Source organism: Ursus arctos, unplaced genomic scaffold (genome assembly GCF_023065955.2).
Source record: "Ursus arctos isolate Adak ecotype North America unplaced genomic scaffold, UrsArc2.0 scaffold_16, whole genome shotgun sequence".
Taxonomy (NCBI): domain Eukaryota; kingdom Metazoa; phylum Chordata; class Mammalia; order Carnivora; family Ursidae; genus Ursus; species Ursus arctos.
This window is the reverse complement of record NW_026622830.1, coordinates 23342949-23366394: the sequence shown is the minus strand read 5'-3', so window position 1 is coordinate 23366394 and position 23446 is coordinate 23342949. Positions and strand designations below refer to the sequence as shown.

At 42.9% G+C, this 23446-nt stretch overlaps 2 protein-coding genes across 4 annotated transcripts in view; one reads left to right on the top strand and one right to left on the bottom strand.

The window, feature by feature from the left end:
- ACSS2 (acyl-CoA synthetase short chain family member 2) overlaps positions 1–23446 on the top strand; it is a 46100-nt gene that overhangs the window by 19346 nt on the left and 3308 nt on the right. The window contains exons 3-15 of one of the 2 annotated variants that reach the window (XM_026503349.4): positions 13135–13226; positions 13433–13536; positions 13790–13862; positions 14145–14220; positions 14382–14496; positions 15367–15405; positions 19425–19562; positions 20117–20287; positions 20594–20727; positions 20910–21042; positions 21124–21180; positions 21369–21449; positions 22821–22929. In XM_026503349.4, the coding sequence (XP_026359134.1) occupies positions 13135–13226; positions 13433–13536; positions 13790–13862; positions 14145–14220; positions 14382–14496; positions 15367–15405; positions 19425–19562; positions 20117–20287; positions 20594–20727; positions 20910–21042; positions 21124–21180; positions 21369–21449; positions 22821–22929 (1322 nt within the window). The remainder of the gene's footprint in view (positions 1–13134; positions 13227–13432; positions 13537–13789; positions 13863–14144; positions 14221–14381; positions 14497–15366; positions 15406–19424; positions 19563–20116; positions 20288–20593; positions 20728–20909; positions 21043–21123; positions 21181–21368; positions 21450–22820; positions 22930–23446) is intronic. The other variant, XM_026503350.4, reaches the window with a different exon arrangement.
- Positions 7981–23446, bottom strand: part of GSS (glutathione synthetase) — a 46299-nt gene continuing 30833 nt past the window's right edge. The window contains exon 13 of one of the 2 annotated variants that reach the window (XM_057312572.1): positions 7981–8113. In XM_057312572.1, the coding sequence (XP_057168555.1) occupies positions 7996–8113 (118 nt within the window). In that variant the 3' untranslated portion in view covers positions 7981–7995. The remainder of the gene's footprint in view (positions 8114–23446) is intronic. The other variant, XM_057312573.1, reaches the window with a different exon arrangement.

Below are 23446 nucleotides of genomic sequence, written 5' to 3'. Positions count from 1 at the left end.
AATATTTCCCTCATTTACAGTTGAGGCACCAAAGGCCCAGAGAAGTGAAATAATTTGTAAAAGATTTCATGTTGTGAGAAGTAGCAAAGCTTGACTTGAAACCCAGTTTTCCTGAGCTCTTGTGCTGTCCATTCATTTCCCTGTCATTGCAGCATTCCTGCCCAGGGGCTGAGAGAGCTTCAGCTGGAGCTGAAAGTGGGCCTAGAAGAACAGCATGGCTGAATGTATCAGCTAAGTTTGGGCCAGACCCTGGAGGAACACAGGACAAGGCTGAACAGTATGAACTTTATGCATTAGGCATTAGGGAGATTGTGATAATTAAGGATCGGAGAGCATTGCCGTCATTCAATTGTTAATACTGCTATCTCATTGTAGTTTTGATTGGCATTTCTCTAATGATTAGTGATGATTCATGTGCTTATTGGTCATTGTATGTCTTCTTTGGGGAAATGTCTTTTCAAGTCCTTTGCCCATTTTTTAATCGTGTTGTTTTTTTGTTTGCTTTTTGTTTGTTTGTTTTTTGTTTTGGTTGTTGATCTTTAGGAGTTATCTATATATTTTGGATATTAATCTCTTATGAGATACATGATTTGCCAATATTTTCTTCCATGATTTGGGTTGCCTTTTTACTATGGGGATAGTGTTTTTTAATATACAAAATTTTAGAACTTTTATGAAGTCCAATGTCTATTTTTCTTTTTGTTTCCTGTGTTTTTGGTGTCGTATCTGAGAAATCATTGCCAAATCCAATGTCATGAAATTTTTATCTTATGTTTTCTTCTAAAAATGTTATTGTTTTAGGTCTTACATTTAGGTCCTTGATTCACTTTGAATTAATTTTTGTATATGCTGTTACGTAAGGATAGCTATGTTCCATGGACAGTCTACTAGCTTCTAGCAGCAGGTTTTTAAAAAATTACAGATATTTATGATATGTGCCAGGCATGCATTAGGTGCTTAGACATAGCAATAAACAAAAGAAATCTGGTCCTTGTCCTCATGGAGCTGACATTCTGGGAGGGTGGGGCAAGATTTTTGTCTGTGAGCTGGAATTTCATTTAGGAAGAAAATGTTGGAGACAATGTATTTTGCCTTATTTCACAGAATGGGGGTCATGTCTGTAGGAGCAAATGACTGTACAAGTGCTTGTGTGACACTTGAGCACTGCCAAGGACTGTGAAGGTAGACATATGCAGGCTTCCTTGCCAGAGGTTTTGGGTCTTTCAGGAAGTTCTCAGGATATTGAAGAGATTGTGGCATGCATGATCCTGACCATGGGCTAAAGCTCAAAGTGGATGAGAGCCTCCTTCACTCCTTCTCACAGTGTTCCTGGAGATTCTTAGGAAAGAGGCTTCTCTGTGTCCATTTAGGTACACTCCGAATTGGTGTAGTTGAACAAACACTAACCTGGAAGTCAGAAACCTGGGACCAAGTTACAGATTTTCCTTAACCCCACTGTGTAGCCCTGGCAAGCCACTTCCTCTGGATTTCTTTTATCTTTGAAATGGGAATAATTGTACCTGCTCTACCTGTTGCTAAAGTAGCTGTGAGGATCAGGTAAAGGATTATCCTCTAAAGTCGTTTTATTCCATACTCGTGTAAGGAATTAGCTGAATTCCTATTTGATCTATGCAAATACCGTGTGAGACAAGCTTGTCAGGTGTTATTACTTTTTAAAAAAAGATTTTATTTACCTATTTTAGACTGAGAAAGAGAGAGAGACACACAGAGAGAGAGCAAGCATGAGCAGGGGGAGGGATAGAGGGAAAGAGAGAAGGGATCTCAACAGACTCCATGCTGAGTGCAGAGCCCGATGTGGGGCTTGATCCCACGACCCTGAGATCATGACCTGAGCCACCCATGTGCCCCTTACTTTTATTACTTTTATTTTATTTACTTCTATTTGGTCTCTACCTCAGCTAAGTTTACTCTCCCCCCTGCACCCTGCCCCCTATGTAACTAAAACCGTTTTTCTCTGAAACTGACTTTTAGGGCCCATTCTCCTGCTTCTGAAAGGAAGTAATGAGAATCAAGGAGTCTAAGATATATTAGAAGTTATCCAGGCTAATACCAGTCTTCTCCCTCCTCCCTCCTCCCCTCTAATACTTTATGGAGAAGGAAACTGAGGCTCAGAGAGAGGGGAAAATTTGTGTAAATTCATACATTGAATTAGGTGTAAACAATAAATCTAGGTCTGGTGACTCCAAATAATTATCTGAGGATCTTGTTAATAATCCAGATTCCTGAACCCCACCAGCCTATCAAATCAGAATCTCCAAAGGATAAGACTTCTGACTTATATTTTTATAAGCTCCTCAGATGTGGTGGTCAGTGGCAGGGTACCTTTGAGAAATATTTGTTTGTTTGTTTGTTTGTTTGATTTTAGAGAGAGAGAGCATGAGCAGGAGGGGCAGAGGGAGAGGGAGAGAGACTCTCAGCAGATTCCACGCTGAGTGAGGAGCCCGTGGAGTCTGACATGGGGCTTTATCTCATCACCTTGAGATCACAACCTGAGCCATAACCAAGAGTTGGATGCTTAACTGACTGTGCTACCCAGGTGCCCCAGAAAAATAATTATTTAGATTAACAGTCTTAAACTTTTAAAGTTATATACCTAAAAGAGTTTTGAAAAATTACACAACTCTTTATGCATTTTAAAGTTCACATTTAAACAGTTAATCATAAGATTAAATAATTGCAAAAAATTGGGGAGCCTGGGTGGCTCAGTTGGTGAAGCATCTGCCTTTAGCTTTGGCCAAGATCCCAGGGTCCTGGGATCAAGCCCCATCTCGGGCTCCTTGCCCAGCAGGAAGCTTGCTTCTCCCTCTCCCTCTGCCCCTCCTCTGAGCTCATGTGCATGCACGTGTGCTCTCTCTCTCAAATAAATATAATCTTTAAAAAATAATAATTCCAAAAAATCTAATTTCCAGTGTGTTTTATATTGTATACATGTATATATTTCATGTATCTCTTTTGAAATCTTGGAATTACAAATTTAGCTCATGTAATCTATAGAAAACTGCTAACAAATCAGCCAAATGAGATTTCTTTTGTTAGAAAATGCCCAGCTTCTTTTTCGATTAAAATAAATATGATAACTGTTTAACTTCTGAATTACAATTCTAAGAGAAATAAGGCATGTAGTGTTACCATGAGTTTGTCACCTGGATAAATGAAGATATTACTCCTTTCAGTATTGATTTCTTAAAAAAGCTTTCTGATTTGTTCTCTTGGGCTTTTCCGTCTGAGGTTACAGTTTTCAAATTGTCCCTTTGGCACTCTGGAGGGTGTTTTTTGTTTTTGTTTTTGTTTTGGTTTGGTTTGGTTTGGTTTAACCTTGGCATGGTATAGGCATAATGTTTGGAATAAGAGAGAAGGCATTTAAAATTTTTTTTATTTTTATTTTATTTTATTTTATTTTATTTTATTTTTTTAAAGATTTTATTTATTTATTCAACAGAGATAGAGACAGCCAGCGAGAGAGGGAACACAAGCAGGGGGAGTGGGAGAGGAAGAAGCAGGCTCCCAGTGGAGGAGCCCGATGCGGGGCTCGATCCCATAACGCTGGGATCACGCCCTGAGCCGAAGGCAGACGCCCAACCGCTGTGCCACCCAGGCGCCCCTTTTATTTTTATTTTTTAAGGATTTTATTTATTTATTTGAGAGAGAGAGGGAGAGAGCGCTCGCGTGCACAAGCCAGGGGAGGGGCAGAGGGGGAAGAGGACTCCTTGCTGAGCAGGGAGTCTGAGGTGGGGCTCGGGGCTCAATCCTAGGACCCTGGGATCATGACCTGATCTGAAGGCAGGCCACTAACCGACTGAACCACCCAGGCGCCCCATTTTTTTAAAAAAAATAGAGTGGGAGAAGTATGTTTGTGAAGGAGAAAGTGAGAAAGGAGAACCAACACAGACAGATCAGTGTTAGGAAAGTTTATATATGGAAGTTGAGAATCTGGACACTTACTCTCTTAAAACTTTTCCTGCTCAACCACCCATAGGAATAGAGTACCCTCCCGTGAAAACTAATGATTTCAACCATGCTATCTACCTAAATAACATAGAACCATTGTAATAAATATTTTTGCGTTTGTCAAAATTGAGACACTCAATGTACATATAAAACAGTCCCCTCGGCTGTTCTTTCCACTTTCCTTTTCTGCTCTAGTCATATTTCTGTTTTAGGCAACATTCCAAATGCTGTGGTAATAAAGGATCTGAGAGGACTGCCCTCATTCACTTGTTTTAGGTAAGGCTAGCATGGGACACGGTGTGGAAGGAACGCGTGCATATGATTTCCCTCCTGTAAGTAGCTATGTAAGCAGTGGGAAAGGGTTACCTTCTACGCTGACCTAGGTCTGCCTTGTCAACAGAGAAGAATTGCAGAATCTAACTGGCACCAAAGCCACCTTGGCCAAGGGGTACAGGCACAAGTTTCCTGGATCAAAGCCTGAAAATAGCTGGCATGAGGACAGGATGCAATAATAGCCTAGATTGCAAAGCACAAGTCCCATAACCTGAACCTCAACTCCAGGGGCTTATTGCCCTGCTCTCCCATGGCAGAGTCCAGAACTGAGCCCATTATAGGGGCTCAAGAAACTTCTTTATATTTCTCCAAATCCCATTCCATAAGTTTTATACTCTTCTCCTTCTGTCTGCCATTTCCCCCTGCCTGTCTAGCATCTATCTACTTTGTTTGTATCCTCTGTAATCCCCTTTCTTTCCATGTTTCCTCACCCTGATCAGCTTGGATCTGGCTGGTCACATGAGCAGAGAACTAACTTACTTTCTTTCTTTCTTTCTTTCTTTCTTTCTTTCTTTCTTTCTTTCTTTCTTTCTTTCTTCCTTCCTTCCTTCCTTCCTTCCTTCCTTCCTCTCTCTTCTTTCTTTCTTTCTTTCTTTCTTTCTTTCTTTCTTTCTTTCTTTCTCCCATTTATTTCACTATTATGTATTAATTACCCAATGTGTATCAAATTTTATGCTAAGCACTGAGGAGGAAAAAGATAAAAAGATGTCTGCCTTTAAGGAACTTACAGTCCAGTGAAGGAAACAGATGTATACATATGACTATAACGTTAAAATAAATAAGTGCCAAGTCTTTAGGCAAATAGAAAGAGACAGAATGAATGAATGAATGAATGAATGAATGAATAGTGCTAAGAGACAAACTTTCCGGAAAGGAAGATTTGTAAAGATGTCTGTTTTTCCAAATTATTCTGTATGTTATTGCAATGCTAATCAAAATCACAAAATTTTAAAATTTGAGATATAATTCACACCATGCAACTTACCCATTTAAAGTGTACAAGTCAGTGATTTTTGTTATATTCACAGAGTTGTGCAATCATCATCACAACCTATTTTATTTTTAATTTAATATTATTTATTTTTTAAAGGTTTTCTTTATTTATTTGACACAGAGAGAGAGTACAAGCAGGGAGAACAGCAGGGGGAGGGAGAAGCAGGCTCCCACTGAGCAGAGAGCCCAATTGGGGGCTTGATCCCAGGATCCTGGGATCATGACCTGAGCCAAAGGCAGACGCCCAACCAACTGAGCCACCCAGGCACCCCCATCACAACCAATTTTAGAACATTTTCACCACTCTGAAAAGAAACCCCATATTCATTAGCAGTCACTCCTCATTTTCCTCCAAATGTTCCCTCTGTAGCCCTGGGCAACCGCTAATCTATTTTCTGTCTCTATGGCTCTGACTATTCTGGACATTTCATATAAATGGAATCATACAACATGTGGCCTTTTTTTCTAGCTTCTTTTACTTACCATAATGTTTTAAAGGTTCACAAGTGTTGTAGCATGTATCAGTAACTTATTCCTTTTTAAAAATAATTAATTAATTTTACTTTTTAAAATTATTATTAACATATAATGTATTATTTGTTTCAGGCGTATAGGTCTGTGATTCATCAGTCTTACTCAATACACAGTGCTCACCACAACACATACCCTCCCCAGTGTCCCATCACCCAACCACCCCATCCCTCCCACCCCTTTCCACTCCAACAACCCTCAGTTTGTTTCCTGAGATTAAGAGTCTCTTATGGTTTCTCTCCCTCTCTGGTTTCGTCTTGTTTCATTTTTTCCTCTCTTCCCCTATGATCCTCTGCCTTGTCTCTCAAATTCCACATATCAGTGAGATCATATGATAATTGTCTTTCTCTAACTGACTTAGTACTTCATTCCTTTTTGTCCTAGATAAATAATATTACATTGTATAGATATACCACATTTTATTTATCCATTCTTCAGTTGATGGATATCTGGATTGTTTTCTCTTTTTAATATCATGAATAATGCTGTTATGAACATTTGTGTACAAGCTTTTGTAGGAGTATATGTTTTCAATTCTCTTGGGTGATTACAGGTATGCTAAAAATCCATCCTTGGTGGACTTCAGCCCTACAGTTCTCAGGACACCTGCACTTTGATTTTCTTCCTAATGCTAATTCTGGCTTTGGAAAAAAAAAAATCCTCGTTTTGGAGGCCACGTCATTTAGGAGAATGCCTAAACGAGACATTTAAATACTATAACTAGACACAGGTGACTATTAATATTTAAAATAATTAAAATTAAATAAAATTAAGCATTTAGTTCTGCCATATTTCAAATGTTCGATAGCTATATGTGACTTGTGGCTACTATGTTGGATAGCACTGCTTTAGAATAATGGGGCTACTAATGTGCTAAGTAACCTTGAGGCCATCACTTCCCATTTGTGTATTAGGTTTCTCATCTGTAAGTAAGGATGGTGGACATTGAAAGCCTTGTCCTCCTCTGGCATTCTAAGTGATTTATGATTCAGTCTTTGAGGTCTGCCTCCTCTCACCTCCTCCTCCAGCCCTTCTCCCTCTTCACTGTGACTAGGGCAGGAGTACCCAGAGGGAACATTAGCCTGCTAATTGGTAAAGTTATGTTGCTCCCACTCCCTCTTCCCTTGGTGAAAGGGAAAGTGACTTGAGGGTATACCTATATCTGAGTGCCTCACACTTGTGCAGTGCTTTATGGATCATAGAACACATTATTTCACATGTTTTCTTAATTTTACATAATCAAAGAATTTCAAAGTTTAAAGAGCCTTAAAGGTCATCTCAAACTTCAGAAAACATGAATCACATGGGTTGCTCATAAAATGAGAATTCGAAGGCCCCCACTCCCTGAAGAATGATTAGTAGGTAGGGTTTCCCTGGCCCAATCTGTACTATTCTATACAGCAGCTATATGGGGCAGGGCCTTGGAATTTGCATTATTAACACTGTGTGACCATGCTTTGAGACACATTGGCCTTGCTTGGTTGTTCCCAGCCATGTCTTGGAGTCTGCTCTTTAGTATCCCTGCAAATCCCAGATTCTATATATCTCCAGAGTTAGGAAGCTCCTAAAGGAATACCTTCTATCATTGGACAGTTCTGACGGTTAGAAAGGCTTTCCTTATATTGAAATCTCCCAATTGACCCACCTCTTCCATTTATAGTTATGTAACACTAGTCTGCTTCTTTCCCATAATAATCCTTCAGGTTCATTCATTTATTCAGCAAATATTTACTGAGCACTGACTATATACAAATTTCTTTGCAAGGCACTGGGGATTCAGTAGTGAACAAGACCAATTGGGTCTGTGCTTTCAGGAAACTTATAGTCTAGTAGGAGAGATGGACAATTAGAAAAATAAATAATAATACAATTATAGCTTGAGAAAAATGCCATGAAAAAAATAAACAGTGTTGTGATGAAGAATAATAGGAAGGGCTGATGCTACTTAGAGTGATCTGAAGCATGACATAGAACAAACCGTTTGAAAAACCAGGGGAAGAACATATTGTATTAGTAGGAAGGCTCATAATGTGTTTGGAGTCTATTGAGCAAAATGGGACAATGGCACAAGATGAGTTGGAGAAGATACAAGGCATAGAAGTTTGGATTTTCTTCTACATGCAATGAAAGCCACTAAAGGATTTTAAACAGGAGGTAATATAACCTGGTTTATGTTTTTAATAGATTATTCCAGATGATGTATGGATTGGAAGAGGGTAAGAGTGAAATGGGAGACCAGTTTGGGGCCTTTGTGGTCATCCAGGCAAGAGATGAAGGTGGCCTGAACCTGTAGAAGCAAAAAGATACAGATAGTGAGACTTACTATCATGTATTTCAGTATCTTCTCTTCTCCAGGCCAAACAGCTCAGTTTAGTGTGTCCTCTCACAATAGGTTTGACTCCTTTTCTCATCTGGGTTTTTCTCCTCTAGAAGGCCTAACCTACCAGGTTAGATCCTGCCCTCTGTTTCTGTGAAGAACCTAACTTTTTCCACCTAATTTTCCCCCAGCTCTTTCCTCCTATCCTGTGCCTTACTCCTCTGCTAATCTAGGGAACTAAAATCTCCAATACAGTGAATGTCCCTCATATAAAGAGGGAGTTCCAGTCTTCCCTGTCATTAATCAATTATCAGGTTTTCTATGATTCAACCATGAACCTTAAGTACTTATTGTGCCAGCTGAGCGTGGAGGAGATCGAGAGGAAGAGGACGTGATCCCCACCCTCTAAGAACCCAAGGTGTGATGGGAAATATAAAGCCCCAATAAATGTAAAAAAGGTAGTACCAATAGATCACAAGGAAAGTGAGATCTTCTGTGCCACAACCAATCATGTGACCTTGAGCACCTTAAATGTCCTCTTTGGATCTCTTTGGAGTTAGGAGACTAAACTGAATGTTCTTTTAAAAATTCTTAACATCCATCCAGGGCACCTGGATGGCTCAGTCAATTAAGCATCTGCCTTCAGCTCAGGTCATGATCCCAGGGTCCTGGAATTGAGTCCCGCATTGGGCTCCTTGCTCAACGGGTAGCCTGCTTCTCCCTCTGCCTGCTGCTCCCCCTTCTGCTCCCCCTTCTGCCCCCCCTTCTTGTACTCTCGCTCTCTTGTGTGCGCTTTCTCTCTGGCAAATAAATAAATAAAATCTTTCTTTAAAAAAAATTCTTGGGGTGCCTGGGTGGCGCAGTCGTTAAGTGTCTGCCTTCGGCTCAGGGCGTGATCCCGGCATTCTGGGATCGAGCCCCACATCAGGCTCCTCCGCTATGAGCCTGCTTCTTCCTCTCCCACTCCCCCTGCTTGTGTTCCCTCTCTCGCTGGCTGTCTCTATCTCTGTCAAATAAATAAATAAAATCTTTTAAAAAAAATTCTTAACATCCTAGAGGGCTTGGGAGCTTGCAGTAGGCCAGTATTCTGTTCACCTCCTCCTCCTAATGAGCCAGGGGCCCCAGCCTGGTGTGTATGTCAAAGAAAGAAGACACTGGAAGGAGTAAGGTGCCTATATCAATAATGCATAACTTGAGCCCAGAGCCTGGGAGAGGAATGTACACTGAGGGGTGTGTGTGTGTATGTGTGTGTAACTAGAAGTAGGCTCAAGTAAGCAGTTCTTGTATAGGTTTGTGCTTATCTGTCCTGTGTAGCTTCTATGTACCAGGCTCTATTCTAGGTTCTAGGGATGTAGTAATGAACAAGACAGACAAATCCTCTGTTACCATGGAGCTTATATTCCAATAAAAGACACAGGTAATATATAAGCAAGTAAAATATACGAGATAATTTCAAATAATGGAAAGTTATGTGAAGCAAATAAAACAATGATTTGCTAGTGTTTCAGAAGGGCAGGCTGTGCACGTAGATGGGTACATAAGTGTGGTGCATGTACTTGTAGATAGGCCCATGTTTGAGTCCTGGGTCCATATATTTCTCCGTATTTGTGCCTCTGTGTACAAATGGGCAGCTTTTATGTGTACGATGTTTTGCATATTAGTATATGTGATTTTATGCATGCAAGTACACACAGGTGAGGTGGTATGTGGTACACATGCGGGATATGTGTGCATGGGTATGTGGTATATGTCGGCATTTAGCCATAATGAGATGTTCTGAAGTTTCTGTGGCACTCATCAGTGGGCCAGTTAAGAAAATGGCTTTTTGCCTCTGGCATTCAGGGCCATTTGCCAACTTCCTCTCTCTGTGTTCCTTCTCACTTTAGAGAGCTCTCTGTGCTTGGCTACTCTTAGCCCTAGGAGGGCTATGCCAAGGAAAGGATAGTAACTGACTCATCAAGCCAGGAGCTGGAAAGAGGCTGATATTCTTCTGTGTAACCTCCAAGGCCTGTTTTCCCTGCTAGTCCCTGTCCTTCACACTACGAGGCAAAAAAGTTGTGCCTTGAAATGAGAAGACCTGAGGATCTATTCTTGGCTCTACCACTTATCGTTTGACCTTGGCCAAGCTACTACATCTCTCTGGGTTTTAGTTACCTCTTTCTTGAGTACTCTGGGTAGTAAGGAAAGAGAGGGAGAGCAATGGCCTGCAGTATTTAGGGAGGTCTATGTGGTACTTATGCCAGAAGGAGAGGGGAAGGTGTTCTGAGCAGGGGCAATGGCATGATCAAAAGTATGGAGGTCAGCTTTTGTGTGTAGGAAGCCAGGAGGAACCCACTCAGAATAAAATTCAAACTTCCTACCATTACTACAAGGCCCTATGTGATCTGGCTGCTGCGTAAGTCTCATTCTTATCCTTCTTCTTGTTCACTATGCTCCAGCCATGCTGGCTTCCTACTGTTCTTTGAATAGGCCAAGCTCTTTACTGCCTCATTGCCTTTCCAAATTTCGATGTTCTCTCTGCCCAGGATACCCTTCTCAAGAATTCATATGGTTGACTACTTCTTATTACTCGGGTCTTTTAGCTCAAGTATCACCTCCCCAGGCGGAAGCCTTCTCTGACCATTATTTAAAGTAGTTGTCCTCTAATTGTTTATTAATATTTAAAATGCACATATCCTTTGACCCAACAATTTCATTTCTAATAATTCATCCTATAGATATATTTGCAAGTGAGTAAAATGACATTTGAATAAAGATATTCATTGAAGCATTTATTTGTTAGATAAACTATGGCACATACAAACTGTGGAACATTATGCAGATGACAAGGAAAATCAAACAGCACTGTAGGTCTTGATGGGGAATTATATCAAAGTATATTGTTAAAGTTTTTAAAAAGCAGGATGATTGAGCTCTATACTTAAGATTCATGTAGTTTGGGGCGCCTGGGTGGCACAGCGGTTAAGCATCTGCCTTCGGCTTAGGGCGTAGATCCCAGCATTATGGGATCGAGCCCCACATCAGGCTCCTCTGCTATGAGCCTGCTTCTTCCTCTCCAACTCCCCCTGCTTGTGTTCCCTCTCTCGCTGGCTGTCTCTATCTCTGTCAAATAAATAAATAAATAAATAAAATCTTTAAAAAAAAAGATTCATGTAGTTTATTGGATGTATGTTATACTCAATTAAAAAAACACTATACAGAATAGTGTATATTGTATACCATTATATGTACAGAAAAAACAAGAATATGTAAACATAAATACATATATGTGCTTCTATAATAGGCCTGTCCCATGGTTAAAACAGCTCTTTCCTACCTCTTCCCATCCAGGCTTGGTTGGGGACTGTGAGTGCTTATCTCTCTTCTGAACAGTATTAAAATTCAATTTTTTAAATTTAGTTTTTAAATTTCCATTTTCAATGATATCTGAGGGATCTTATGAAAGATGCTAACAGTGTAGTCTTCTTCCAAAGTGATTGTCTTGGTCACTCCATATTAGTTCAGTTGCTCTGCACCCTCCCACCTATTAGAAGTGGTCTTGTCTGCATATTGACTATTTCTAGAAAGTTACACAACATAGTACAAATAGAGGCTGCCAATTGGCAGGATGACTTGGGAGTAGGGGTGGGAGGGACACTTCTCATTACATATCTTTTTTGTGGTACCATTTGTATATATGTATTATTCAAAAAAATCATAAAATTGAAAAAAATCACTGGGGGTCATTAAATCTTCACATACCATCGTGAAAGTTCCTTAAGATGTCTTTTTAAAAAAGTATTTCCAATTAGTCACTCATTATATCATTCTTTATATCCTTCATAATGCTTATCATCTGAAAGTATCTTGGCTGTATTTGTTACTTGTATACTTTTTGCACTGTCATTGGAATATAAGCTCCATGTTGTCAGGGATCTTGCTTGTCTTGTTCATCAGTGCCTTATTTCTATATATGTATATAGCACATATAGTAGTTGTTGAGTAAGCAAATGTGAAGGAAACGAGGCTGAAGCCTAGAAAGGTGTGGGAGGCAAGGCTGAGGAGGTAGACAGAAATCAGATGATAAATGATAAAGTGTAGTGATTCTGAAACTTTTTTTTTTCTTTTTAGAGACGGGGAGAGGGAAAGAGAGAATCTTAGGCAGACTCTGTGCCCAGCACAGAGCCCAACATGGGGCTCAGTCTCACAACCCGGAGATTATGACCTGAGCCGAAATCAAGAGTTGGATGCTTAACAGACTGAGCGACCCAGTCGCCCCTGAAACTTTAAATGTGTATCAGAATCACCAACTGAGGGGCGCCTGGGTGGTGCAGTCAGTTGAGCATCTGACTCTTGGTTTCGGCTCAGGTCGTGATCTCGGGGTCATGAGGTCAAGCCTGGCATTGGCTCCACACTAAGCACAGAATCTGCTTGAGATTCTCTCTCCCTCTACCCCTCCTGCTCATATTCTTTCTCTCTCTCTCTCTCTCTCTAAAATAGATAAACAAATCTTAAAAAAAAATCACCAACTGAATCTTTATACCAGCTTGTAATAAAGAGGCAGATTCTGATTCAGTAGGTCTAAGTTGGGGCTCAGGAATCTACATTTTAATAAGTTCCCTTGGGAATAAGTGATCTGGAGACCCACTTTGAATAACACCAATGGCAGTCTTGACACCGTGCTTAGGAAGAATCACATCTCTGATATCATTTCTCCTTAATACATCCCTATGATGGAAGAGAAGGGACCATCATCCCATTTTACCAACCTAAATGAGGCTCACAGATGGACACTGCATTTTCCAGTGACAGACAGCTTGTGTATAAAGTATACTTTAAAAGGCCAGAGTATCTGACCAGTCAGTTCAAGGTGTGATGGCAGACAGCTCACCCTCACAGGACATTCATGAGGAGCCTTGGTGTTCCTGAATGGCTATTATGACTGTTCCTATTTTTTGTTTTGGGGAAGAGGTTATATTCCCTAATGACTGATTTTTTCTGATGTATTTCAGGGAGGGCAACGAACCAGAGGAGACCACCCAGATCACATATCGTGAGCTACTGGTCCAAGTGTGTCGATGCAGCAATGTTCTCCAAAAACAGGGTGAGTATCAGGTTTATAAGAAGGGGACTGGAGGGTCCTGCCCTGCGGTATCTGAGGACTTGGGGGAAGTCGACAAGGAATGGAAGGAATGTGGTAATAGGGGAACAGAAAAGGTCAGCTGTGGGGGGCGGGCAATGGCTGAATGAGAAAGAGCAAGTAGCAGCAGGAAGGGTACATGGTCCATGATCTGTGTCCTTTATTTGCAGGCATTCAGAAGGGTGACCGAGTGGCCATCTACATGCCCATGATACCGGAGCTTGTGGTGGCCATGCTGGCATGTGCCCGCCTTGGGGCTCTGCACTCCATTGTGGTAGGAATTTGGACTGGAAAAAGAGACCTAGTGGCGGGTGGGGCTCTGGAGAAGTAGGTTGGGCCTGGATGATGGAGGATCGTAAGAACCAAACTAAGGAGTTTAGAATGTTTGTGTCATAAGTTCAATATCGGTTACCCAGTTTTTTCTAGGACCATAGGTTAGAAACCCTGAGGGTTTTATGAGGGTCTCCTTTCCTTGTTTAGTAAATTCCTAGGTCCTCTTCTTCCTCAGTCTTTCTTCCTTTCCCTAGTTTGCAGGCTTCTCTGCAGAGTCTCTATGTGAACGGATCCTGGATTCCAGTTGCAGCCTTCTTATCACTACAGGTGACTGATTCTCTCACCCCTTTTCCAGAACCGCCACACCCGAAGTTTTGTTCTCTAATCAGCTAGTTGGTATTTGAGGCTGCTCAGCATAGAGGGTAGGGACTGCCTACCCTTACTCCTGATTCCACCTCACCTGACCCTCTGTCAGCTCAAATCAATTGGAAGAGCCAGAGTAAAGAGGCCTACCTTAGGAAGGGCTCCATGAACATTGTGCTCACTAGGGATAAGGGGCTAGGAGTATGGTGCCTTCCTAAGGCCTGGAATGTCTATTGCTCCCCGAAGATGCCTTCTACAGGGGGGAAAAGCTTGTGAACCTCAAGGAGCTGGCTGACGAGGCCCTGGACAAGTGTCGGGAGAAGTAAGTGTGTTTGGCTGGTGGGCTACTGCTCTGGGTCAACTGGGCTTTTCCCCAGTACCAGATTCCCTGTGTCCCCTCTATCTTAGATGGACACGGGTGGGTCCTGCCAAATTCTCTTTTGAGCCAACCAGCCTACCACTTCAGGTTTTTCCTTCCTCTAGGGGTTTCCAAGTGAGATGCTGCATTGTGGTCAAGCACCTGGGGCGGGCAGAACTGGGCACAGGTGACTCTCCCAGCCAATCCCCCCCCATTAAGAGGCCTTGCCCGGATGTTCAGGTGAGTCTGGTACTGCTGTGCTTTCCTCTGGGCTCAAATTGGCTCCCTCTTCCTGCCCAGGAAGTTCTTGATGTGCTTCTTTGCTTCCTTATCATAATGCTGAGATGATCTGGGAGCAATCCTAGGAATGTGTCCTCTGGCAGGGCTGGTAGGGAACTGGGGGACCTTGACCTTGAATGTCAGTAGGGAGCTCCCCATACCTTGGAAACTTAGCATGAGTCTCCCTTAGATTGTAAGGGAGACTGTGCTGGTTGGGGTATCCTGATAGGTACAAGGGACCCCAGGACTTGGGCTTAGGTTAGAAATGGGCTGACTTAGTCAACTATACTTCAATTTAAAAAGAAAGAAAGAAAGGAAAGAAACAAAGAAATGGGATGATTTGGGTGACAATATGTACTGGTCTCTGTCTTGGGGTGGGATACCTTTATGGCCCCACCATGGAAGGATCAGGATTTGGCCCTCAAGATATGGCCCTTATTAGCTTTGGATCCAGCACTTTTAGTGGAAATGGTGGAAAAGCCTAAAGGTCTAAGGGGCATGAAGGATGAATGCTCCAGGGTTCAGAAGGACAAAGGTTCCTGAGATTTGTGACTTGAGGGGCCCTGAGTGGTCACAGAGCTAGAGAGGCTATAGTCTAGTCTAGAGAGGCTATGGTCTACTCTAGAGAGATTGTGGAGACCCTGTTCAGTATTAGAGGTTCCGAGGATATAGAGGTTGGGAGCAAGATCAGGAAAATGTAGGCTGGGAGGACCAGTAAGAGGGAAGCCTAAAGAAAAGGAGGCAGCAGAGGCTTGGGACACACTGACCCTTCCCTTCCACTCCCCTTATACTCAGACCCTGCTCACCACCCTTTCCATGGGCTCTTAACAGGGTAAGCTGAAAGAGAAACCCAAGCGCATCTGGCCCCAGGTATCCACCTCTGCACTGCCTTGGGTACTGCTTCTCTGCGTGCTTGTCTGTGTTTCCATTTGCTCTTTGCCTGTTTTCCCCATTGAGGTGGCTGCCAGACCTAACTACTTTCTTTCTGCCCCTGGGTCCTCTGCCATCTAAGTTACTCTGAAGGGTCATGAAACAAAATGCCTGTTGCTACCTCTCTGAACTGGTGTAGAGCATGGATCTCATAGAGGTAGCAACAGGCATCCCATTGCACTACTGCTGGTCAGAACCTTTGTGGGAGAGAGGACCAAGTGACTTGTCAGAAAGTTTTTACTATGTACTTAGCTGGGGCAGAGCCCTAGAAGATAGGAGAGCGAGTAGAGGAGGTACAGAAGTTGACCTTGGGAATTCACTATCAAGTTGGGGAGTTAGATATGTATTACAAATGAAAACCTCAGTTTTATTTAGGACAACAGAAGATTCCTAAATACATTTATATATTACTTTGGGATTTATAAACTGCACATAAACTCTCTGATATAATTAAGTGCTAGATTGAATAAAAATTACTTTGTAGGTGATTTTAAGATCTGAGAGTCCTAAGTGGAGGCGCAAAGCAGATTAGACTAGCAATTAGAGACCGATTTTTAGCTGTATGTCCTCAAATAAGTCACTTCTCCTCTCTGAGTTTCAGTTACCTTATCAGCAATGGAGAGATGATAATACATGCTTAAAAGGAAACCACTTCCTTTATTAAAACAAAACATAAAACCCATTATTCCTCTGAATTTTACGATCCTCACAGGGTGTCTTAGTCTAAATCTTCTATGGTTAACCTCTTCGGCTAATGGTAAATATAATCTTTTTCTCTGTTCTCTGTTCTCATAGCATGCTGGAGACAGATCTGATTCCCAGGGGACATTACTTTCCTTTTAAAAGGCAGAGACCTAAGACATTTCTCTTGAAAGATGTAACAAACTCAATGGTTAGAGGTTAGAGTATAGACTCTGGAGCCAGACTATTTGGGTTCAAATCCTAGCTCTGTCACCTGCTACTGTGGAAGCTTGGACAAACTACGTAAGCTTTCTTGCCTCAGCTTCCCCATCTGTAGAATAAGGATAATAACTGTACCTACCTGATAGGGTTTTGTCAGTATATATAAGGTTTTTGGCACATAGTAACTATTTTATAAATGTTAGCTTTTATTGCTTTTAACATAGTAGGCAGCCTGGCATTTCTAAAAGGGGAACCAGAAAAGAAATAAACTCCTATAATTATTAATACCAGAGACCCTTAGGCCACAGGCTCCTGGATTTTTGTTTTTTTGGAGGTGAAAATAATCAGTTATCAAAAAACGAAAGACCAGAAGAATAGGCTTACAAAGTCCAGGTTTGTTGGTCTAATAATTGCAGTCAAACCTGCAGAAATCTTGAGAGAGCTCCACATCCCATCATCCTTAAGCATTCTTTAAGGGAGGGCCTGGCACAATTTGGAGGTACTCTCCTCAACCATGTCACCTATGGGCTTCCTCACGTTCCTCTCTCACACCTGGCAGTTGCCCTGCTCCAAGGACAAAGGCCAAATCAATTCTTATTTCAGTAAATTGAAATCTTTTCCTGGTTCAAAGCTGTGGGCCCTTATAGGCACACACCCAATTCATAACTAACCACTAATTGAACTCACCCTGCTTCCTGGTGCTAGTTATCAGTTCTACACCTGGGGTACTGGCCCTTCTCACCCACATACCCACAAAGGAAACAGTTTTACAACATTACGAGAACCCCCTCATTGCCACAGTGTAACTATATTTTGCCCCTATATGTACCTAGTGCCTTTTCTATGACAATTCAGACCACTACTATAGACCAGTACCAGTACTGTAGACCATTTGCCCAAAGCAATATTGACATTCTCTTGCTTAAATACATTAAGGCCCTCATCTTAAGTAGATCATTTGGCAGGAGAAAAAAAAAAAGTATCCTTGTGTCAATGTATGTGTAGACCCATATGGCTATTCCACTAAAAAATAGGGTGTGTTTTAGTGTTTTCTAGCTTGTGGGCAGCCTCTTTCTCTTCTTTCTTTTTCTTCGTCTTTTTTTTTTTATGGTGCCTCAGTGAGTCTGGACTTGTCATTCTTTTTTTTTTTTTTTTTAAGACTTATTTATTTATTTTAGAGCAAGAAAGAGCCCACGAGTGGGGGGAGTTTGCAGAGGTAGAGAATCTTCAAGAAGGCTCCACGCTGAGCCTGACATGGGGCTCGATCTCGATCTCACGACCTGTGAGATCACGACCTGAGCCAAAACCAAGAGTCGGACACTTAACCCACTTAGCTACCCAGGCTCCCCTGGACTTGTCATTCTTATGATGTTTGTGTGCCAGACACTTCAAACTCTCCAAAGGAAGGGACAGATAGTACAGAAAGAGCAGAGTGGTTGGAGAGTCATTTTGTAATTTATCAAGGTATGTTTTTAACACTTTGGGGTTCTTTAACCAAATATGTACACAATAAATTAGCATATAGCCATATAATGGGAATAGGGATTAGGGTGTTTCTCTTATATTATCATGGGTACCTGCCAGCCAGGGGCATTGAACATACAAGAAGCTAATGAATATGAAGAGGCTTTGTGACAGCTAAAGCAAACCCCAAACAGTTCCCATTTTCATACCCTTGAATTTATTTCCCAGAGGAGTTCAGTAGCACTGAACTAAATTCTATCCTTCCTGACATTCGTCAGTCTTTCCCACCCCACAGGACAATTCAAAGTATGATATTTTCTAGGTAATGCCTTTTTCTTTTGGTGTTCTCCAAATCCTGTGAGACCATTAAAGAAAGAATGACTATCCTCATTTTAAAAAGGACTGGCTTGAGGTAAAGGGACTTGCCTTTACCAAGGTCCTCCATAGGTAGGAAGTGCCAGAACTGGGATTAAGATCCAGTGCAATTTTTGGAGAAGTTCAGGGCATCCCACCTTCCCTCAGCACAGAGTAGACTCTGAAAACTGGCTGCTCAAAGAGATGATATAACTAGGAAAGTAAAATAGTTTCAAGGAGAGGTTAGAAAAATTTCAGGATGATAGATCCAAAAGTAGTTACCAAAGATACTCTAGTATAAGGGGACATCCCTCTACTAGGAAAAGAAATCCATATTGGTCCTTTTCCACCAACTTAAAGCAGGGTTTCTGCTGAATGGAACTTTAAGCAAATAGCTCTATGGGAAACCCACTGGTACCAGGGGTGTGAAGGTGGGGGCAGAGCTACGGCAGGAACCTGCAGATATGGATGAGGTCTAGACATTCAGGAAAAGGTGCTTAGACCAAAAGCTGTTGACTTTTTTCAATACTAACAGGGCCAGGTGCCCGCTTCACCTGCAGGCTCTGACTAATTTTGCATTTCTGAATTGGGTGGTGTCCGCATCCCCGCTGATAAGCCACTAGTCCCAAAGTACATATGTTTGTATGTAGGCCTGTGTGTGCATATTCATTCATCCGACAAAAATTTACAGAATGTGTATTGAGTGCCAGGCATTTTGCTAGGTGTTGGGAATAAAGAAAAAAAAGAAAAAGAAAAAAGAAATGTCACTGCACTGACAGAGGTCACTATCTAGTTGGGGAGATAGTAATCAAGCAAACAACTAAATAACTAGAAATATGTACTGTATAGGAAGGAAATATGGTGTAGTGATCAAGAATAATGGCAAGGGTGAGGGTGGGGTCTGGAATCTACCAGACACTGTTCAGGGAAAGCCCTTCTACGCAGGTGACATTTAAGCTAAGAGCTAAAGGATGAAAAGGGACCAACCAAGGTGTCCTCCTCAGTCTGAGGCTACATAAGGGGAGCTCTGGGGTAGGGTGTTAGGAGTACCCAAGAAGCCTGCTGTTCTGCTCCTGTTCTCTGTCGCATCCCACCCTTACATCCCCCCCCCCCACCAAACACCTCCACCTGGCAGTACTTCCCCAACCCCAGGTGCCAGGTAGGTAGGTGTATCTCTGCTCCTATCTTGAGCTGTTCACAGTTCTTCCCTGCCCATTCCTGTCTTCCTAACCCTGCAGATCTCCTGGAACCAAGGGGTTGACTTGTGGTGGCATGAACTCATGCAAGAGGCAGAGGATGAGTGTGAGCCTGAGTGGTGTGATGCTGAGGACCCACTCTTCATCCTGTACACCAGTGGCTCCACAGGCAAACCCAAGGCAAGTATGCGTGTGTGTGTGAGCGTGCACGCGTGTCTGTGTGTGTATTGTGTAGGGTTGAGGAGAGAATTTCCGTTTGTGTGTATGAGAGTGATTCAAGTGGCTCAGAAATACCATCTTAGGGTGTGGATATGAATGATGACTGACTATGCATGTGTATGGTGTGTGAGATGGGAACATGGAGAAAAGGGGATAGAAGAGAGATGGATGATGGGGCGCCTGGGTGGCTCAGTCATTAAGTGTCTGCCTTCTGCTCAGGGCATGATCCCGGCATTCTGGGATCAAGCCCTGCATCGGGCTCCTCCCCTGGGAGCCTGCTTCTTCCTCTCCCACTCCCCCTGCTTGTGTTCCCTCTCTCACTGGCTGTCTCTCTCTCTGTCAAATAAATAAATGTTAAAAAAAAAAAAAAGAGAAGAGAGATGGATGCTATGAAAGGGGTGCTGGTAGAGCCAGAATTCCTGAAGAGGATCTTCCTCTAACTCTGCCCAGCCTGCATTTGGTGGTCTGTGGGGGTGAGCCCATGTACCCAAGCTGAGGCCCTATTCTTTCTCCAGGGTGTGGTACATACTGTTGGGGGCTACATGCTCTATGTGGCCACGACCTTCAAGTACGTGTTTGACTTCCATGCGGAGGATGTGTTCTGGTGCACAGCAGACATTGGCTGGATCACCGGCCATTCCTATGTCACCTATGGGCCACTGGCCAATGGTGCCACCAGTGTTTTGGTGAGAAGGGAGCTGGGACCCATGGATACTTGGCCTACTTAGGGGTGGATAAGATGATCCTGGGTGACAGTTTCCCAAGGCCACTTGGTCTAGGGACCGGGGGAATTACACAATGACCTGTTCCCTGGAGAAAGAGGAATTCTGAGAGGGTTGTATATACTGACTGGGAGGGTCTTTTGACTTGTCTGTAAGGGAGTGAAGACATGGGTATGTCAGAAAGGGCAAAATACTGAGTCTGGGGGTATGATAGGGGAATTGAGGGACTGTTGGGAAGGACTGGGAATGACCAGCCTTCACTGGGGTCAGTTTGAGGGGATTCCCACATACCCGGATGTGAGCCGCCTGTGGAGCATCGTGGACAAGTACAAGGTGACCAAGTTCTACACAGCACCCACAGCTATCCGCCTGCTCATGAAGTTTGGAGATGAGCCTGTCACCCGGTGAGACCCCCTCCCCAGCTGCTGCCCCATGGGTGTCCCTCAGAGCTAGGTGCTAATCTTTTCCATTCCATTATTCCAGCTCCTTGGCTTAGAATAGTGGAGGGGGCAGAGGAGCCTGGGCACGTCTTTCTGGTTCCCAGTGGTACTCAGAGCCTTCCTTTCTTCCCGCTCCCCTGCCCAAGGCATAGCCGGGCATCCTTACAGGTGTTAGGTACAGTGGGTGAACCTATTAACCCTGAGGCCTGGCTGTGGTACCACCAGGTGGTAGGTGCCCAGCGCTGTTCCATCGTGGACACCTTCTGGCAGACAGAGACAGTGAGTAAAGGATTCAGAAGGCTGGGGCTGAGGGACAGTGTGGGAAGACTGACTCGAACCCCTGCTCTCTGACTTCCACAGGGTGGCCATATGCTGACCCCCCTCCCTGGTGCCACACCAATGAAGCCTGGTTCTGCTGTGAGTGAGGCTCCCTTGGCTGATCCTGGGCTAGACAGGAGTAAAGTCTCTGGGCCTAGGTAGAGGGTGGGGGACTAAACTAATATGTGTGAGGAACCTGGGGCTCTGAGGGTCCTTGGGAAAGGTAAAGAGTTGAGTCACAGTTGCCTCGTTCCTCTCCTTGAGTGCTGTCTCCTGTTTGCTTCTAGACCTTCCCGTTCTTTGGTGTAGCTCCTGCAATTTTGAATGAGTCTGGGGAAGAGTTGGAAGGTGAAGCTGAAGGTTACCTGGTGAGGTCCTGATCCTTGGATGTCTTTGAGGAGTTGGGAGGAAAGAGTACAGCAAGGGATGCTGTACTTTGCTTCAGAGTTTAGAACCTAATCTCTACTGGTAGGTGCTTGTGGCTAAAGCTCCATGGTTGAGGGTTTATCCTCTGCGAGACCCTGGAGAAAATTCTTCTGGTTGTTTAGCCTGCCTCTCTGCCTTTTGGTTCACTTTGGCTCTTAAGGGCTCTGCTCAAAGATTCCTGATGATGACTTTTTGGGTCTGGAAGACTTAGTGCTAACTCTTCCTTTGACAAACATTCTAGTGTGAAAGGAATCTTCATAACTTAGAAGATCATCCAGGCTCCAGAGTCAGCCTGCTTGTGTTCAGATCCTAGCTCTGCCTCTTCTGTGACCTCAGATAGGTTGCCTAACCCCTTTGAACCTAAATTGCATTTGTAAAATATAGTATTTTTGTCTTCCCAAGTTGCTGATCAATTAAATTAGATAATCCATTTGAAGGATTTAGCATAGAACCAAATAGTTAGTGTTTAACAAATGTTAGCTGTTGTGATTTTTATATTAGTACTTGTAGGAAGATCATCAGCCCCCACCCTCCATCTCACCTTACTTTTAGTAAGAGCAAGTTAGTAACAAGGACAGGACTTAAATCCACGCCTTTTGACTCAGCCTAGAATTTCATCCATCTCATCAATCTATGATCACAGGATGTTATTGATTGGGACAATAATTATTCACTTTTATGTGACTATTTTCATTTGTATCAAACTGGACTTGGTTTCCTGAGGAGACTCAAATTTACTAAATGCTTATCACTAACAAAACATTGTACTAGGCAGCTTCCACAAACCATTAATTGAAACCTCACAGTAACTTTGGGAGGTTAAGATTATTTTCTGTGGGGGCGCCTGGGTGGCACAGCAGTTGAGCGTCTGCCTTCGGCTCAGGGCGTGATCCCGGCGCTATGGGATTGAGCCCCACATCGGGCTCCTCCGCTATGAGCCTGCTTCTTCCTCTCCCACTCCCCCTGCTTGTGTTCCCTCTCTCGCTGGCTGTCTCTATCTCTGTCGAATAAATAAATAAAATCTTAAAAAAAAAAGATTATTTTCTGTGATTTACAGAAGAGGATCTGAAGCTTAGAGATAGTAAAATTACTAACCTGAGGTCACACAGTAAGTAGCAGAGCCAGGATTCTCAGTCTGGATTGTCTATCTCCAAAGCCTGTACTTTGTCCTACTTCTCAGGAAGAACATTCAGGCCAATTTTCCTCAGGTTGGGCAAAACTGTGATTGCCCAGCCTGTGAGTGAGACAGCGTCTCCAGTCTTTCAGTGAGACAGTAGAGCCAATGTGACCACTGTGCCTTTCTCTCTCCCTAGGTGTTCAAGCAGCCCTGGCCAGGAATCATGCGCACAGTCTATGGGAACCATGAACGCTTTGAGGCCACCTACTTTAAGAAGTTCCCTGGTTACTATGTGACAGGAGATGGTAAGCCTTGGCTATCCCTTTCCCATATCTCCCACCTTGACATGTACCTTTCCCTTCCATTTTCAGGAAGAATTGGTTAGTGGTGAAGAAAAACAGAGAGGAATGTATTCTGTGTGTCAGTGTCTAATATCCAGGTAGAGCTATATAGAAGACTGTAGAGCAGGAATGAGTGTTGCATGGAGAGTCTCAGCATGGTACCACCTGACGTGATATATGACGAAAGAGGTTCTTGTTTCCACTGTTCCTGTGCTAAAAGAAATGGGGCATGTAGCAGCATGTATTACTATGTCATATACTTCCTTATGTCTGGAGCCTATGTTTGCCCATGACTCTGTCCACCAATCCATTCATCCATAGCTTTTTATTGAGCACGTACTATGTCTAGGCACTGATCTAAGGGGATATTAACATGAATAAGGTAAGCAAGGTCTCTGTTCACATGGGGCTTATATTCTAGTAAGGGGAGGCAGACAATAAATTCAGCGAACAAGTAAATAAGCTTATCTTGGTGACAAGT